Here is a 19,631-nt window from a genome sequence, read left to right on the forward strand (position 1 = left end):
TAAATCTGCAGTTTTCAAGAGGACGGAGCAAAAAGATGAAATCTTTGAGTCCCCTCACCAAGGCGCATGGTAATACAAAGCCAGGCTGAATGACAGGAGGTTGTTATCCCAGCTTTAGTAATGAGTCAGGTAGTGAAACATTATCGTATCCAAACATGTCTAAACTGTTTCCCTTTGGCAAATATTTAGCCTGCTATTTTTGGATTATACATTTTTAACCTAAATTGTTGTTGGATTATATGTTGTTAATTATTTTTTCTGCCTTCCTTTGCATCAAGATAGTTTTGGGCTGGTTTACTATTAAGTGGCATTAGGAAAATTAGTCACAGTTAAACAGATGTAAAAGCTCCATAAAGGCATGTAGAAAACTTAGTTCAAAATTTTAAAGGGAAGCAGAGACCACATTTCTCATTCCTAGTCCACAAGTAAAAAACCACTCTTGAATAGTATAAGAGCAGGAATTGGCTATTTGCTACTGTTTAAAATAACAAAGAGAACAAAGGAGTAATTAATCTGTAATATATACATGCAAATTTTGTTGAAAGTTGCTCACATGATTTGCACCAGAATGGGGTGTTGAGATACAATTTAATACTACAGTAGTTATGTTCCCTTTTTATAGGAAAAAAAATGTTGGCTCAGCATACCCATGGATGTATTTGCCCTTGGTGCTCTCATTGGAGAAGTGTTAGCAGCTATTTTTAAACAATAGCTAATTTTTTCTTATAGATACACTGTCAGAAAGTAGTATGCTTCAATGAGGAACTGCTGACAGTCATCTTGTGCTTGGAATTTTACAAAAGTTTGTGCAAAGTGTTCAGTGCCTTCCTGAAACTGCAGTCATATACATCATTTTTTAATTACAATGCAATCATTCTTTAGAAATATTTGAACAATACTATAATCTGGATAGTTTAAGGAACAGGTAAAGGGCCACAGGGAATTTTACATCTGGTTCTCTGCCGTTCAGGGACGGCCACAAATGCTTTCCCATTCTCAAGTTTGTTTCATCTGCACAATTAGTTGGTTTGCACGTCCTGTAAATTCAAGTTACCCCTATTTGTTTTATTTTTGTTGTTCCCTGCTCAGAAAAGAAGCTGAATACTAAGATCTTCCTTCTTCACTGAAAGTGCATTTTGACTTTAAACAGACTTTCTTTTTTATTTAATGGTAGAAATAACAGGTGACAATTTCCCACTTTTTGCTGGAGTTTTTTCATATTTTATTGGGGCATCTCAAAGGTAACATCAAAGCTCAAGACTGAACCTGACTAGCTGCTCTCCCTGTCTCCCTGATGAGATAAAATAAGCCCTTGCATAGAACAGAGGTGAGGTAAGAAGCGATAGGAATTTTTCGTTGCCCTGTGGCCATGTCTGCACTTGTCTGAGAGCTATGCACCAACCGTTGTGGTTTTTGCCTTGAATGCAGCTGCATAAAGTTTTGGCAGCTGGTTTGGAGCTGCTCCTGAGGATGTGGTTTCATGAACCAGTTCACCTGTGGCCGTCAAGCCAACTGATTTTTTGGAAAGCTGCATCATGTAATCCCCAAGTGCAATGAAGCTCTGTTCCAACAGCAGCAAATTGCCTTCGGATGAATTGGAGCTAAATTTGTCGCACTTTTAAATGTCTTTTTTCCAGTGCAGAGTCTGTTTGTTTCTGATGTCTCCTATGCACGACCTGCTCGTTTCCATGTAGATAACGCAGCATTGTGTACTCCAAGTCTGTGCCTCCAGCTTTGTTGCTCCATTCACATATTCATAGCTCCCAGTGCCAGTACAGCTAGCTCTATTCACTTCAACAAAAAGAAGTGTTTAGTCATTTACTCCTGTTAGTTTGATGCAGCCATTACTTTTGCAGAAGAGTGAGTCATGTTCTTGTTGTGGCTCATGCAACGCTACCAGCACAGCAGTTGCACACACTTGCTGGAGAAAACAGTTGTGCCACTGGCACTAAAAGTAGAATTGGTCTTTGCGCAAGAGCACAAATTGGACAAAACTGAGATGCTTTGTTCCAAGTCCTACCTGCCTGTGCGGTGGAGTGCCCTTTTTATTTGAAAGTGAAGAAATCTAATCTGAAATAGCTTCAGAACAGAAATAGAATTCAAGCAATTCAACTCTCTCTAAAATTTTCTCACTGTAGCAGCATATTTTCATTATCAGGGTTTCCTGATATAGAGTAAGACTTTTAAACTTTCTGTAAAGGGGGAGGGAGGTAGTTTCTTCTTTCTTAATCCGAACTTCTACCCAAGATTTAAAAAAACCACAAAAACCACTAAGGAAAGATTTAATGTATTTCTGGTTTGTGCATAGTACCTCTAAAAAAACCCCAACCTTAATACCATTAAATATTCTCCTACTAAAGTAGCCAGAAACCCTCCTCTGGTTTTTAGGTGTAAGTGGTGTTCCAGCTCAGTTTTCAGCCTACAGCTGGAGTGCAGTGAGCATTTCGAAATATTGTCTCCTAAGTCCTCCTGCCAAGAGGAATCAGAAATCTTGGGCTTGATACTCAAGTCCAGCCGAGCCATGCACAGTGCAGGATTCAAACTCAGCTGCCCAAAGGGCTAAATCTTCTGGCTGCTTGACGTTGGCCAGAGTTGCTCCGTGGGAGTTCTGTGGGGTGACATAGGCTGCTGCAAGCATGGCTGCAGACCTGGCCGTGAGTTTTTTGATGTACAGATGGTAAAAAGGAAAGAAAAACCCAAAAGAGAAAGAACAAACCGTTCTTAAAATACAGTGATTTTATTTCTGAGGTCTGTTTTGCATGCGCTGCAGCATCTTCCCACTGCATTGTTCAAACCTTATTTTGTGACTATGCAAATTCAGACTTTCTGAGATTTTATCATACAGTATATTACATGAAGAGAAAGTACAGTGTAGTAGGAAAAGCAACAAATAGCATGTTGCATCAGTATGTCATTTTGAAGGGACCCGCTCCCTTGCAGCATCTCATGGTTGATCGTTAGCTGTTTGAGAACATGGGCCTTAGCTGCCAACAAAGTGTAATTTTGAATTTGCATATTTTGCCTCTTGAGTTTGGCTGGTAATTCTTACATTTGTGTCTGATGGATTTTCTTGTGTCATAGATTTGTCTTCAGTCATTGTAAGAAATCATATATATATATCTCTATGACAAAGAAAAGTTTCCAGACTTTGCCTGCTGTGAAGTTTTTCCCTCACATTTTGAGACAAAAGAGCTCCAAACATATACACAGATGTTACTACAATTATTTCCTAATTTGGAGTTCATGGAGTCCAAGTGAATCATTACAGACGTTTAACCTCAACCACAAATGAAACAGAGATCAGAAGATTTCTTTGAATTACTTCCTGTGCAAAAAATCAGGTATTCTATAAAAAGCATTAAAGTTTCCAACATGAAGAGGGTGCCACAGCCGTGGAAGTAGTTCATGTGCTTTGTTGCGCTTTGTTCATTGCAGTTTCTGCTCTTTGGATTTTGTTACATCTTTGCTTGTGTACTGCGGTTTGGTTTTATTAGAAATAAATCAAATTTATATGTAAGATGCCATCAAATCACCACATAATTGTCTGCTAAACAGGAGGTTTGGAATTACGATTCTCTCTGTGGAAAGAATGTTTTCCAGCTTTTAGTTGTTCCTGTGTTTCTTCGTTGAACCACCCCTCCTTTTCAGCCTCCCTCTTGATTGTAGTTCCTAAAATTGAAAGTAATTCCATTAGTATTCTACAGAGCCAAATGCAACAGAAACCCCTCACTTCCTAGAAACTGCTCTTCTCCTTTTGCACATGGTTATTGCATTTGGCTGTTTTGCTCTAGCATCTCACCAGGGATGCTTCTTTAGCTGACTGCCATGAACCCTCGTGCCCTTTGCAGTCATTTTCCCAAGACGAAGTCTATTTGTGTCCCTAATCTGTCAATTCTATGAAAAAGGTAATTCTGGCACCCTCTTCTTTGCTTTCTGTTGTGAACTTTTGTTTTTCATTATCAGCTATTGCATTTTTGAATAGGTTTTCCTTTTCTTCATTGGTCTGCCTTCAGTGCCTCCTATTGAACAGATGTATTGATCTTAGATTCTACTTACTCAGGCATGTAGTCAGAGGGAAAAGGCAGCAGGAGATCATTATTTAGATTTGAATAATAAATAATGGATCTTATTTACGGGTTTGGTTATATATAATACACTGTACAAAAGAAGTCATTCTTGCATTTCCGCCTACTTAATGATAGTTTTTGAGCAATTAAGAGGATAAGAGTTCATACAGCAAAAAACAGTAAAAGAATTACCCTGTTAAATAGTGGAACAATTTTGTTCAGTAGAGAGAACATTGGACAGAAAATTCACCCATCTAGTGCTCACTGTTATCAAGCGTATGGTATGACCTACTAACGTCGGAGCTGATGAATTTCAAAGCAAGTAGGTATCTGACCCAATTAACTTCCAGAATTGTTTCAAGTAATTGTTGAACTCTTCAGGCACATAGAGTGGAATAGCAAGGACAATGTTTAAGTAAGAGCTTTGAAACCATTTTCACCCAATCTTGTTTAAAAGTAGCTCTGTGGACTACTGCTGAAGCTTCGCTATCCCACAGCACTCCACAGTAGCCCTGTCTGCTCATGCCAGCCCTCCTCTTTAAATTTAATGTATGTCTATGTTGCACATTTAGCCCATGTTATGTACATTGTCTGGCCCAGAGTCCTTGCCATTTGCACACAAAGCTCTGAAATTCGTATCAATATGTTCATTGAAACTATGTTCTCTTGCCTAGCATGAGTTAAAGCTTTCACTTTTATATGTTCTTTAACCTATACCTATTGTGGAGAGATAATAGCCAGTGCTTGTGCAAAGTCAGGCCTGAAAGACCATTACAGAGCGTGTGAACCTTATATGTTCTGGTCTTCCCAGCTGCTTGCTCACCACTTGCCTTTGGAGCATGTGTAGAATCATAGAATATCTCAGGTTGGAAGGGAGCCATAGGATCACTGAGTCCAACTCCTTTGAGGTTATTGAGTACCTTGATGCAGACTGCTCTGTTTCTGTGGATCATCCCAGATCAGACTGATCAAAACCTCTGATGTAAAGAGGAAAGGCTGCCCGATTTTGGATGAAGTATGTGAGGTAGTTGAGCACTGGCATAGGTTGCTCTGAGGGGCAGTGGAGTCTCTATCCTTGGAGATATTAGGAACCTGACTGGGCAACCTGCTCTGGCTGATCCAACTTGCACAGGGAGATTGGACTAAGTGATCTCAAGAGGTCCGTTCCAATCTCAACGATTCTGTCATCTGAAATACCCAATTGCAGGAACCATCTTCAAGGTTCTGGGGCAGGGTGATCAAGCAGTGCCAGAAATCATCAGTTAAATCACAATTGTCAGTTCCCTGTCTGCTACAACTGATGCAAGGGGTTTGCCTGGATCAGTGCTGGTGATCAAACACTGTCCTCTGGCAGATTTCTGATTAAATGCTGTGCAGCTTTGATATCAGAGGAAAAACTGAAGATGCAAAGTCAAAGGAATAAGCCCTCAATCACATCAGAGTGCTGTGTATGCTGTTAATTTGAATGTGCCTGGGACTGTTCTTTGCCAGTGAAGCCAGCTGGCTCTGAACCGTCACATCCATGCTATTGATCTTTCTTACCTTCCAAAAGAGTCTGCCGCATCTGAACTGCTTACTGGGAGTCATTCCTGGCCCCTGCTAACTCCCAAACTACTCCCAGGAATTGTTTGGGAGAGAGCTGTTTGACTCAGGCCAAAACCATGCTAGGGTCTGCTAACAATTTAAAGATGCAGATGATCCCATTCCAGGATATTAGAAGATTCCCTGGCACTGTTTCATTTACTAATATAAGTGGGGCCAAACTGGCTCTGGATCAGGCCATCAAACTACATTCTTGAAGATTTGTGGGACATAAACTGTAGGAACAGTTTGAAAATGAGGCATGCTGGAGTGGGCTCTCAGTCTTTAACTCAGCATATGGTATCTCCCATTTTTATTATTATTTTTTGAGAATTTGCAATGCAAGGGGGGAAGATTTCAAATGTATTATCAATATAGAGCATTTTGCATGTAGCAAAATGGCTTTATCCTCTTTCACTGAGGGAAGACACTAACCATTTCCTTGCTCTCTTGAACCTCCTCCCCCCCCCTCCCCCCCCCCCCCAACTCCACCCTTCGTTTTGGTCATTTAGATCCAATGATCACTTTATCAGAGTGAGTAGACTTGTATAGTTGCTAGCACTAGACTTCAATGGCCTGGATACACTTTCTTTTCATGGTTGTGTCTTATGCCTTTTTGTCCTATTGCCATGTCTGGCATCATGCCAGGTAGGGGAGAGACTCTGTTCCCCTTAGAGCATCGCAGTGTCCTTGTGCTGCATTGAACGTATACCAAGTCTTGTCTTATTTGTGACAGATGGGAAGGTTCTGAACAGGAGAAGTGTTGAGATTCTCAGGCAAAGTGCATTTCAAGTGTTTGTCTCTATATCTGTCTTCCTTTGCCACTGCTTGGTAGGTTTTCAATTCAACTAGCAAAACAAAGAATCAATCTCCTTTATACACTAGCCTGGAAGAGTATGTCCTCCTTTGGCTTTTGGATTATTATAGAGTAAAATTGGCTGGAAGGGAAGCTTAAAAACAAAACAGTAGCAAGAGATCCTGTATCTTGTCATCTTAAAGATAAACAAGACCTGCTAGAATAACAGGAAGAACAAGCAATCCACTAATCATCTTTGGTGTGAATAATGCCCATGTTGTCCCAGTAAAATAAATGACGTATCATCCCAGCATCAAGCGTAATAAGGCCTCTACTGGCGTTGATGAACCTACGAGTCTATGCATAATGACGGAACTGAATGAAATGTGCACATGCGGCTTCTAGCAAACAAACCAGCAAGCTTCTGAGGGTCAAAAACACATTATCTGTTTTGTTAAATGTACTAGTTATCTGTAAAAAGGTTATAGTTTCTCTTAAATCAGTATTATACTAGCATCAGCTGAGATGCAGTCACCCCACTGACGTGCCACAAGGTAGTAGCAGTACGACAGCCAGCCCCTGGTGGTAATACCAACCTGCTTTAGAGGTGATATCACCTCGTCCTTATTTGAATCCAGGTAATGAATGGGAAAGATAATCTGTTCATACATCTCTGTAAAACTCTCTCTTCTTTAAACGTACCAGAATCGCCATTGCCTCTTCCAGATTGGTGTCACTGTGGGTTTCTTCCACATTAGACTGGCCTTTCTAGTTGTCCTGGTCTAGAACTGCTGGTCCTCATGCACAAACCCTAAGTAACTACAGCTGTAAGGCATGTCTCCACCCTGTGAACTCCCCTTCAGGAGCCACCCGTCTGCCAATGACCAGAAATTGCTGCTGAGTCTTTTTTTCAGTTACATTGCTGAGTCACATCGCTGAGTCCTTTTTCAGTCCTTCTGCAACAATATTTCCATCATTAAGTCAGCATAAGCAGCGCTGGATCATCTGTGGTTTGGTGTTGCGTGGAGCAGGTACAAGGAAGGAGCGTTAGTCCTGAAGTTCCTCAGCCAAGTGCATTGGCAAGCGAAGCGCAGTGCTGCAGAGGATCCCGTGGAAAACGAGCGTGTTCTGCCACAGCATACAGGAGCACAAGTCCTAGCAAGGCTTGAGCTGGTGATGCTGTAAGAACAGTGGTTTACGCTCCCATCAGCGTTTGCACTAAGCATTCTGCAGGCTGAGTGTTCAGGTGATATTCTTGGGAAAAGTAGTAGTGCCACATGTGCCCAATCCTGGATGTAGTATACCACAGGGTGCTCGTACCTGCAGTGTTTTGGTTGCTGTGAGAGAAGGAGGTTGTGATAGTAATAGGTAATAGTCCAGGATTATTGGAATTTGTCCTGAGCTCTTGTTAGTATGATAAACTGGCATAACATCCTCAGCAACGTGGTCTCAGATGTGGATGCACTTGTTGGCTCATGAGAGTTTAGGAGCTAGTATGTGCTTCCATCCAAAACCCAGCTGCATTCCTTGGGCAAATGTCAGTACAAGTCATTTGACTGCAGTGATGTACAGTTTGCTAAAGCATGTAAGTTAGCTAAGGAAAGCAAAGTGTCATGATTTGATTCACAGTTTCTGCAATGTGTGTCTTGTATGTGTGTGTGGATGTATTGAGCAAAACGTGGATTTGCAACCTTAAGTTTAAATAATGGAAACCTTGTATATGGAGTTACCTAATTATGGTTACCAGCAAGTAGCCTTGTTTTCTAAAGAGTGGCAGGGAGGAGGTAATCTCTTTTATTTAATCAGCTGTCGTAACAGGAAAGAAAGAATATGTTTTTGGGGTCACAACCTTGCTCCTGTCCCTTCAAACCATCACAGTGTTTGTCTTTCTGGGAGAACTGGGCGGCACTGCTGACAGACGGGGATAGTACTTACTGTAGGTAGCTTCAGTCGTGACTAGTGTTTGGAGAAATCTTTTGGTCTCTCCCGAGAACCAGAGCTAAGACAGAGCAGGTAACATTATTGTGCTATTAACAAAATGTATTAGCATAGTTCTTCCAGGAATACGATGTGAGAAAAGCTGGTCACACTTCTGTTGCTTTGAAACCTTCCTGATACGTTATAATAGAAAGAGATTAGTTTTTACATGGTTGTTCATGGGAGTCTCCCACTGGACTTCCAGATAGCTGTTGAGGCATTTCTTTGCTTCTGTGAAAATGCCACGCAGTAGAAAGCAAGAATTACATTAAATCAGATTGCACTTTATAGTCAATGTCCTTCTCACCTGGAGGGAAGTGCTAAGCAAAAAAGCGTTAATAGCGTGTGTGTTGTTAGGAGCAAACAATTCTAATGAATGCTAATGACTTGTACTTCCTGAACTGCTGTATGAGAAATAATAAAGTTCCCAGAAAAAGGAATCAATCTCACTTTATTGCTTTTTCCAGTTGACTCCTTATCTGAGAAAAGTGAAAGGACTAGCATGCCAGCTGGGATGTTTTTATTTTTACAGTTTTATGCAACTATGTTTCATCAGCCATTTTTTATCATTTAGGGTGGGCGGTTTCACTTAATAAACTGAACTAGGGTTCCCTATGGATTTGGTTGCTATTCCTTTGTTACAATCCCTCTGTTCAACTTCAAGCAATTCTCTCTTATGATATCAAGGTCTTGACTGCAGTGTCTGCTACCTGTGATGCCAGCCTGCCTGGCACCTAGAAATGCTTTATGTTAACCTTTACCTACAAACATCCACAAAACTATCTGTTTTCTTTTAAATCTCTCCTTAAAATTCCATCAGCATGCCTGTAAAATAATAATAATAGTAATAATAATAATAATCAGAGATTATAGTCAACTATGCTGTAGCGTAGTGTGATGTAACATCAGTATGGTTTTTCAGTTTCATGTATCTAATACATATTATATAACCTTTGGTTTGTGCCTACCTTCATGTGTCGGTCCAGTCTTAGTTGTAATTCTTTGTAATTCTCTTTTCACAAAGAAACACAACCTGGCCTGTCAGTGGGATTCCTAAGCAATGTCAAAAAGACTAACAGTATCTGTTACACAATCTTACCAGTTTAGAAATTCTCAGGTTATAGAGCAAAACTCAGCTTTAAATTTAGGAAATAAATAGCTGTTCAGTTTGTAGCTATGTAAATACAATAGCTACAATTTTAGAAAAAATAAGAAAAAAAGACTGACAGATATCATGTAGTTATCCCCATTAATTCCTAATTAAAAAGTAGCTTAATTCCAGACATTATTAGATGATAATTAAAGAAATATTGACATTTATTACGGTGCTAATCAGTGCACCTGAAAAACACTGTCTTTTTTTGTTATATATGATACACACACTGGTTCTTACACACAAAACATTGAATAAAGGTAGGAAATGTCACCAGTTATGCTTGCGACGTGGACAGACTTTTAACTTCTGCTGCTTGAAATCCTTACCTGGCTCGGGACCCTTCAGACCCTACTTAATTGTCCTTCCTGAGGGCCAGTGAAATTTTTCAAGTTTTGGAATTTCAGGTGTCAGTCTTTGACTTCAGACTCATCAATTCCAGATCTGACTGACGGAGCATTCTTTTTTTCTTTTTCTTTTTCTTTTTTTTTTTTTTTTTACCCCCTTGGCTGCTGTGACAGCCCTTAACCCTCAAGTATAGATTGCTTTTCCTGAGCTTTGCATTTTCCAAGTCTCTGCGCTCTGATGGAAGCCAATAAATAATGTTGCTTTGCTGCACATCAGCAATCTCAGATAGGAGAACTGTTTAGAGCGGAAGACAGTTTGGTAAATTTTGTTTACTGTTGCTTTTTTGTAAAGGTCCCTTTACAGGGTGATTGTCCAGCAAAGCAAAAGGTCTCAAGAATTAGTGCCTTTTATTTATTGAGGTTTTAGACTTCTGAGGTCTCAGAATTGTTCTGGTTTTGTTCTGGACCTTCATCAAACAAGTCTGAAAGAAGACAAGCAAGTAATTAGACCTAGGCTTAATCGTGCTTTTCTTCAGAATGCGTAATGATTGATTTTCCTACTTAGGAAAACTGTTGACACAAAATAGCAGTGACTAATCTGTTTCTTATTTCTCATTTTTAGACAAGATTATCTTTAAATGTAGACAAGATTACTGAGAACAGGTGTGACGCAACTTCAGTTACATCTGGGTCTCATAGACTTTACTACAGGTAGGAGACAGTAGTTAATAAGACTAAATACTAGTGATAGAGAGAAGTTAAGATTTTTGCTGATTTTATTAGAATTATGGTAATTACCCATAAAAGCCTGTTGACACGTTTGGGAAGATGATGGGGAAATCTAAGAACAGAATATCATCCATCCTGAGGAGTTAGACCAAAAAGCTCTTTAGTCCAATATCTTGTTCCCAGTAGTAGCCAAAACTGGACACTTAGAAAGGGAGTTGGTCATGACAGAAGAGGCAGAGGTAATATTCACACATAAATATGTTTTGAAAAAATAAAGGAACATAAGTGCTGGGGCTGGAAAGCTCTAACTTGTGATACCTCCTATAAAGACGATTTAAGGTATTTTTAGCTTTAGAATTAACTTTATGACATTTGTTTTTTAAAAAAAAAAAAAAAAAAGGGTAAATTGTTTAAAATGGCTCCTAAGTGATGGCATACCTGCATTGGTCTTTCAAGTCTTTATTCCTTTTTTCCTAGATTTGTGCTAAATGCAGAGGACTCTCATGCCCTGTTTTCAAGCCCTCCACAAATCTCTACTATTTATTTGTGTTCTGATAGCATCTGCCACTGCTATACAATGCTTTGGTACATGAAAGTGTACAGACCCTGGTTAGAGTGTGAATAAATCAAACCCAAGGAGACCACGATAATAGAAGTACCCAAAGCTGTAAGTTTTCTTCTACGTGTCCCTGGCCAAAGGAGCACCCCCATCATTAGATGCTTCTCGCCAGTACAAGTGTCAAGACGAGTCCTTGTCCTGGCTTTGAGCCTACAATGCTGTATTTCCTCAATTATTTCTAGGTCTAGTTACACAGGGAGGGATAGCATTTCAGACAGCGTGACTGAATGAGTTAGCACCTACTTCAGTGCTAACCAGCAACGTACTAAGTAGAATAAGCGTTTTTGTTTTGCGAAGGATACTGTCGTGTTTTTCAAACTACTAAAAGTTTATGCAATATACACCTTGGACCTCGCGTGTGGAATAGGAATAAAGATTGCTAATGTCTTGATTTATGCTCTCTGGCATAGGCTGATCTCTGACCTCCCAGCTGCTTGGCTAATGTCACTTTTTGTAAGCATTGTGAAAAAAGATAATTTAAGGAGTTTGATTTCTCAGCTTCTATGGCTGCCGCGTTTGTCCCAGCTCCTGGGTATGTGGAAGATTTCTCTTATTTCACTGCTTATTTTTAGGTGCTTTTCTTCCCAACAGCACCCTAGGCTGATTAAACACACCTTAAACGCCAGATAAGTTAAACCTGAAAAATTTAACCTAACAAAGGAGACGAAGTTTTGAAAGAAAGTTGTAAGCTGTTCTTGATATGCATCAAAGTCCCTTAGCTGTTTTAATATCTCAGCAACATTGTGGGTGGGAGAGGAATTACTTCTTCTGAGTGCATCTTCTGAGTTTCTCTGCCAGCAATGGTTTGGGCATTTCTCCTGTCTCAGGTGTCTGGATAGCTACATTTTCTGGTGAGATTATCGAGGCAGAAAAAAATCTCTCCTCAGTAGCTGATTCAAGAATATTTGTCTTTTTCTCTGTTATGTTGGTGGGCTGTAGCAGATGCCAACTGTCATGAGCATCTTGGAAGGGGAATTCAGTTATGTTCCTTTGAAACTAGAACCTGTGGTAACGTAAGGTGGACCTGCACTGAAAGTCCCAGGCTCAATAAAAGCAGCTCTTATTACTCCAGTGGTATTGTGTCCCTGGTTACAGCATCCTCCCAGTTTCAGAAACATATGATTTTTCTGTCATGGTTATACAAGAAAAAAATAGTGCCATCTTGATAGAGTTAGAGTTTTTTGAAAAAGTATTCCATAAAAATATATAAATGGCCTCAAGAAATTCTCTGAACTGGGAAAGGCTTTATTGTACTTAATAAAGAAGATTAAATTGTGCTATTAGAAATCTTTTAACCAGATGTTCGTATTTAATTTTCTTTGCCTGTTTCACGGTTAGCAAGGATTTAGCTGGAAAATTGAGGACACTGGTATTTACAGAACTGGAGTGAACGTGTGGAAATGTCTCATAATGGTACTAAAACCAGATTGCGAATGGCGAATTGCATCCACTTTCTTATTAGAAGAGTCATACAAAAGCAATATTGTAATAAAATAAAGAATTACCCTTCACTCAAAAGAATAGACCCCACCGAGGTGAGCTTCGGTGGGATAATGGAAAATGTACATTTTGTTACTTAAAGTGAAATGAATTCTGTGGAAACTTCTGCTGTTGTATACGTCTCGTGGAGGGTGAGCATGCGTGTGCTGTCCTCTTCGGTCTCTACGCTCCATATACCCCCGTGCAGCCATTGAAGGCTGGCAGCACGCTGCGGTCTGGGCTTCAGTGTCTCAGGCACACTCTGCTGTGAGCTTGCTTTATCCCCTCCACTGAAATGCAATACCGTGTGATTAAATTCACTTACCCTGGAGTTATTAGGAGTACTGAGGTGGTATGTGTTGTGTTGAAGGAAACCGCTTGTCCCTCCCAAAGGACAAAACCCAGCTAATGCACACAGAAACGGTGAAACAACAGTTGTTGCTGAAAAATACAGTTGTGGTTGCAAAAGCTGCTGCTTGTTGTAGCTGTTTGTCTCAGAGCTGCACGTATAGTTTTATGGTGTGTGTGGCAGGAGAATGCAAAGCCGATAAGTAAATCTTTAGGAAAAAAGGAGAGTTTTGCAGTGGAGATGCGGACAGAGCATTCCTTGCGTTCGGTCAAGAAGAAATAAGTAGGGAGATAAAGGGGCAGAGGGAAAGCGCTGTTAGTTAACTGCTCGTTGCCACAGGATGCGTTTGTACGTTCACTAGCAAAATTAATGGCTTCCAAACGTACTGTTGGATTTCCAGTGCATTATAATCCTATTTCTGCTTTTTTGTACAGTAAGAAGTTCCTTTTCCAAAGGAGCACATTCAGTAAATACCTTATGACCAAATCATTTCTTGGTTTAATATTATATTTAGAACAACATTAACATGAAAGCATGCAGCACAGTTACTTCTGGGCAAATCTGTCCTGAGCAAGGACTGAGAACTGAAGTGCTTTTGCACTCAAATCCTAAATGGAGAAGGAATGCAGTAAGACGTACAGGAAATATGTTCTTTGTCATTTCATATGTTTGACATCCGGCTGATTTATTTATTTTTTTTTATGGTTGTTTGATTCTCTGGATTACTGGGCTCTTAAAATTGTTGAATGAAATAAGCTAATGAGTCTTAAGGCAATTCCTAGTGTTCACACGTCCGAAAGAGGAGCTCTGTGCAGCTGCCCTGGGAATGTCAGGGAAGGCAAAACCTGCGAACGCTGTTGGGGAGAACACCTTCTGCACTGTTGTACTGTAGAAAATGGAAGTTAGTAGGAATTCATTTCAGTATTATCTGCAGTAAATCTAACTAAGAGGGAATGCTAAGATATGGCAAATAGAAACCTATGAAGATTTTAATCCATGTTCCAAGAAACCATGCAGGAAAGTGTGGCATTTTTCTCCATTAGGATCTGCACAGGTCCCATGTTGTCTAATGTGCAAATTGAGCTTTTATCTGTGCACAGACAACCCTGTACATTTTTGCACGTCTCATTTTAAAGGATGATGGATGTATTTGGATATCACTGGAGGGTAAACATAGGCAAATATTGATTCTGTGATAGTAGGTGCTGTAGTTGTTCTCTCCCAGCGGCTTGAATTTACCGGCAGAGCTGTCTGGGGATGTCCCGTGTGGGGTCCTCGTGTCCTCCCGCTCCCTGCACAGCCACAAGCAGACGAAGCCTGGGTGGCCTGGGAAACTTTCAGGGTTTAAAAATGCAAATAATGGGAGCGTCAGTCTGTGGTTGTATTTTATAGGGCAGAAAGGAACACAAGGCTCTATCAATTTTTTTTTTTTCAGCTACCTTTAATTTATTAAAATAAAAACCAGACAGATGGTGTATGTGGTGGTTGTATAAATGATTGCTTGTTATAATAAATCTTTGCTTAATTCCTTTAAACATTTCAAATAATTGCCGTAATTTGAATGGTTTCTGCGTTTTCTTGAACTACCTAGATAATGCCAAAGGTCAACTATGTAATCACAGATGGTTAGTTTTGTCTTCATTTTAGTGTGACACATGAACTGTGAAAAGCAATTAGACTACAGCAGATCAAGCTCTTCAAGTACCTGTGTGCAAAATGCAAAGAGCACAGTTATGTCCTTTTTCCTAGTGTTGATTTTGTTTCTTTTTTTGTTTGGTTTTTTTAAAATCACTAACTGGAGTAAATATTTTTATTTTAGTCCTCCTCGGCCTATGACTAACATGAATGACACCATGGTGACCCACATGTCCTCTGGAGCACCTACACCAACAAAAAGGTATGCGTGCTTTGCAATATTGGTTGTTTGTTTCTGTGAGAGGTAAAAAATATAGAGCATGGATTTTGCATCACTAGGACTCTTCTAATATATTTCACATAACACTGCCCCGTCAAAACGTGTATGCAGCATTCATAATGTAAGTAACTGTTTGCAGTGCTTCATTTTGTTCTCTCTGAAGAGTGATTTACTTTTATTGGAATAGATGTTATTATGTGAGTGTGACTGAAGAAATATTTAAAGAGCGCTAAAGATATTTTTGGTTTTCATTTTTAAATAGAGCATTACTTCCAAAGCTGTTCTGAGAAAGGCTGGTCTTGTTGTATCATAGGCTCCTCCGCTGACAAAGGATTATTCTGTTCTGCTGGAGACATTTCACATAATGAGTATACTGCATTGCCATTGTTAACAGTTGTTCACACCAAGCACAGCTAAGCTGCCAAAGTTCTTTCGAGTTGCCCATGTCTACTAGAGGCATTTAGGTTTGAGTTGGATTTGGTTTTACTTAGTTACATATATGTAACTTATTTTATGGATGTACGTATGTAAACATGCAAAAAACTAGTTGAAGCGTGTATTTGCACTTTTCTTTCTTGTTAAGATATGTTAGGGAGAATAGCAAGGTGGTTCACTGGAGACTTCACTTGTCCAAAGCTGTGAATGAATAAATGTTCCCTGCCGGGAATGAGAAACTGAACTGTCACAATTTTAGTGGCAAGGTAGCACTCAAGAGGCAAGCCAGATTCCTCATTTTCAGCAGCAGTCCTTCAAACAGAACTAAGCAAAGATCCATGTACTTTCCTTGACAAAATAAGTCAGTTATGTATGCAGGTTTGAACTGGCTGTGTTAAAATTATTTCACAATTGGTCTGTAAATCATTCCATGTAACATCTACAGATGCTACACAATGTGCAGTATACACTGTATGACTTCAAATATGGGATGTAGTACAGTCCCTATCACTGGAGGTTTTCAAGACGCGATTGGACAAGGTGTTAGATAATGTTATCTAGGCTCCTTTTCCCACGGAAGGTTGGACCAGATGACCTTGTGAGGTCACTGCCAACCTGGGCTGTTCTGTGATTCTATGAAATACACCTTTTGCTGAATTAGAAGCAAAGAGGCTGAGAGAGCAGAAAATTCCCAAAGCCAGTGCTTTACAGACTGCTTTTACAGTCCTTAAGCAACATAACGCATAATGTCTTGTTTATTGGGTTGCAAGCAACCTTGTGGGCAAGGTCTTTTGCACTGTCTCTGCTTTTAACCTCTGTTTGGGGTCCAAGTTTGTTAGCTGTAGCGCAGGCAACAGCCATCTCCAAATCTCTATCAGACAAGATTGTGCTTTAGTCACTCATGTCCTCTGAGCACACAAGCTTGAAACTTTTCCCAAGTAGCAGTGTCTGTCAGGTTCTCCTGCAGCCTCTTCATCCTTTTGCGTAAAAGGTCTTACAGAATGGAATGGTGCAACCCTCTGTCAGTTCTGACTCAGGAGCAACAGTTAATGTGGGTAGGATCACCTAGTTCTGTAGTTTCTACTTCTTTGTTTAACCACCTTTTCCTATTTTCTTGATCCAAACTGGATAATGCACATTTAAAAAAATCTCTTAATTCCACAGTCATCAAGACCATCTCACCCGTCTGGTAGGGAGAGCTTCCTAATGCCATCCTGTCATGTTCTGGCTTACCAGCGTTTCACCTCTTTCCAGTATGTGATGAGTTTCTGTGCTGGTCAGTGGGTGTGATAGGTGCCTTTTTGTCTTGTGGAATAACGTAGTCCCAGGAACTGTTCATTCCTCTGCTTCTTTCCATTCAGAGATTTCTTTCTTTCTCAGATTGTGTCTGCTGTGTTATCTATAAAAATCATGTCTGTTCTGGAAGAAGAGGCCAGTGAAACTTGAGTCAAGATTATCCACAGCAAGTGTCTCTGTGTTTCTTGCTTTGCAAAATACCAGGAGACAGACTCATGCAAAATATAAGCTTAGCACTGAATATTCTGGAGGTTGGCCTCTGATGGAGGAGGTGAAGCAGTCCTCCACAGATATGCTTTTCAGTTGCCAATTTAGTTCAAGCACACAGGAACAAATACTTTATTACTAAATGAACAAAAGAGAAGATACCAGTATTGGCTTTATTGCCAAGTATACCAGTATTGATCCTAAAGTACATTTTACCTAAGGAAACACTTGGGTTTGGTGGGGTTTTTTTCCCTGTGGGAACATCCAGAAACTCATTCAAAATACCTCTTTCACATCATCACCTGCCAGCTGTGCTTCCGTTCCTCTGTGGGCAGAGGCTAGCCCACCTATTCCCTTAATTTGAGAAGGGGGATACTACAGAAAATGCTAGGAAAATACCATATCAAGCACTAATCCAAAGAGAAGGGCTGGCTATTGCCACCTGACCCTTCTACTTTTTTTCTTGGCCATGTAGATCTTACAATACACTGTTGAGATAAGGAATAGCGCAACAGTGTTTTTGTATGGAATAATGAAGGGAAAGAAAATCAACAGCTTGTGGTAAGTAGGTATTAGTAGGTAAAGTAGTGCTGAAGGTAAACTCTAATTACATTATGAGAAGACCTTTACGTTGTCAGGGGTTTAAGGGTACAGGAATTTCATGCTGATATTGTTTCCTGTCACCCATGATGACAAGTAGCAGATGCTTAGAAAAGTTTATAAGCAGTAAATCATTAAGTCAAGTCCGTAAGTCAAATTTTGCTCTTGTTTTTTGCACTTGTTCCCATCTTGCAGCACTCATCAGTCTACTTCCTCATTTGCAGTATTTGTAGAGACCACTGCTTCATAAATCCAGCATCCACAAGTGAGTTCTACAATTCAGTTATGACCTGTTTAAGAAAACTCTTCCTTTTTTATTGTAACATTCACCAGTTCACCTTCTTCATTCTATTGAACATTTTTTATATCCCACCTGCTTCTAGCCTAAGAGTCCTTATCTACTTAATTCTTCCTTGCACAGAAGGTAGTCTGTAACTCAGATCGTGCTCATTGTCCCTATCGGTACTCTTCTTCTTTCAACATTTCTTTTTCATGTGGGATGGCCAGAACTCCATCTAATAGTCAAATCTGAGGCCACTTTGGTGTTCCAGTCCCATATTCTTCTGCTTGTGTGAGTTGCAGGGATCTGCATACGTCTTTTGAGCAGAGACTGTCCCAAAGGCAGGCAACTAAAGAAATCTTTCTCCTCTCTGATGTGGGCAAGGATATGCATAGATCTGGATTTGATCACAAGAATCCCAGAAATACTGAATATAGAAACCACAGTGATCAAGGGAAACAGAAGTAGCTTTTCAACAGCGCTACCAAGATCAGTATTTTGACTAATAAGGACATGATAGAATCAGCAACAGGGCTTTAGAATCAGCAACACCCTTTGGCTTGGACCATTCTTGTATTTATAAAGGAGCAAGGTCTCTGTTGCTGTTGTCCAAGACAAGATCAGGTAGACCAAAGATAGTTCAGAAATAAAAACTTTGAGAAATCAGACCTGTTTGGACATACGGCATGTCATCTGCTTCTACGCACCCTGAAATTGTCAACTAGCAAGACTTGCTTGAAAAGTTCCTTGTGAGAATCAGTTATCATTTGGTAACTCAGGCCTCATACATCTGTAGAAGGGAGCTGACCGAGATCATCAAAAAACACTGGATGGTAACAAAAATGTCAAGATAGGCTACTTGAGCCTTTGGGGACGAACTTTGGTCACAGTTATTACCAAACAACATACCAGCTGATTGCAAGCAGCTTGTATTTTGAAAAACACGCAAGTATCTATAGGTGACTGCCCACTGAAAAGCACAGAACTTCTCTGTACTCCGATACATAAGCCATTCCCTCAGCAATTCAAAGGCTACACTGAAGTAACTCAGAGTGAAGACCTCTATAGCATATATACTTTACAAATACCATCCCCAGCAAAGGCTAAGAAAAGAAGTTGGAATAAACACCAAAGAAATGACTTGATTCTGCAAAATGATCATTGTGTCATCCTTTGTCTACAGTTTGCTCTTTCTGAGAGGCGAGACATTCGCGGAAGTGTGGAATGGCACTAGACCAGTCCAGAACCAATCTTTAGAAAGCCAGAAATCATCTTACTTTCAAGCATCCTCTTTAGTTGGGCATCATGAGAACTGACAGGCAGCAAATGCATGGTAGATGTCACCATCTGTGATCGCCACACCTGTATTAGTATCTGCCTTTTACCAAGGTCCTGGCTCTTCCCTCTTCAAGGATCCCACTTCCAGAATTCTGTTACGAAAGGTTATGTCATCTAGCAGATTCTGCAAGAGTTCATGGGAGGAGGCTTCTTCTCTCTGTACTTGCTTATTCCAAAGAAGGAACGGGGTATTTATCTTTTCCTGGACCTGGGGGGAACAGACAGGCTGCCTCAGGTTCAGGTAGTAATGTTTGCCTCCATCATTCCAGCTCCTCAGGCTCTCAGCTTGCAGAACGCATACTTCTCCATAACCACTCAACAAGCCCCTGGGGATGTACCTGAGGCTCACAGTGGAACCCAAACACATCTCTCGACAGGTATTGTCATTCAGACTCTGCTTAGTGCCTTTGTTCTTTGCAAAATATCTAGTTGTGGTGGCTACGTACGCCCCAAGTCTAATCAG

The 19,631-nt window shown here is 40.2% G+C and overlaps 1 protein-coding gene across 8 annotated transcripts in view; it reads left to right on the top strand.

Annotated features, from left to right (window-relative positions):
- Positions 1-19,631, top strand: part of DTNB (dystrobrevin beta) — a 213,018-nt gene that overhangs the window by 84,107 nt on the left and 109,280 nt on the right. For 7 of the 8 annotated variants that reach the window (XM_049818389.1, XM_049818391.1, XM_049818392.1 and 4 more), the window contains one exon: positions 14,917-14,994. In XM_049818389.1, coding sequence (XP_049674346.1) covers positions 14,917-14,994 — 78 coding nt within the window. Of the gene's footprint in view, positions 1-14,916; positions 14,995-19,437; positions 19,530-19,631 lie in introns of those variants that run through there. The other variant, XM_049818395.1, reaches the window with a different exon arrangement.

This window comes from Accipiter gentilis, chromosome 16, assembly GCF_929443795.1.
Source record: "Accipiter gentilis chromosome 16, bAccGen1.1, whole genome shotgun sequence".
Classification (NCBI taxonomy): Eukaryota; Metazoa; Chordata; class Aves; order Accipitriformes; family Accipitridae; genus Astur; species Astur gentilis.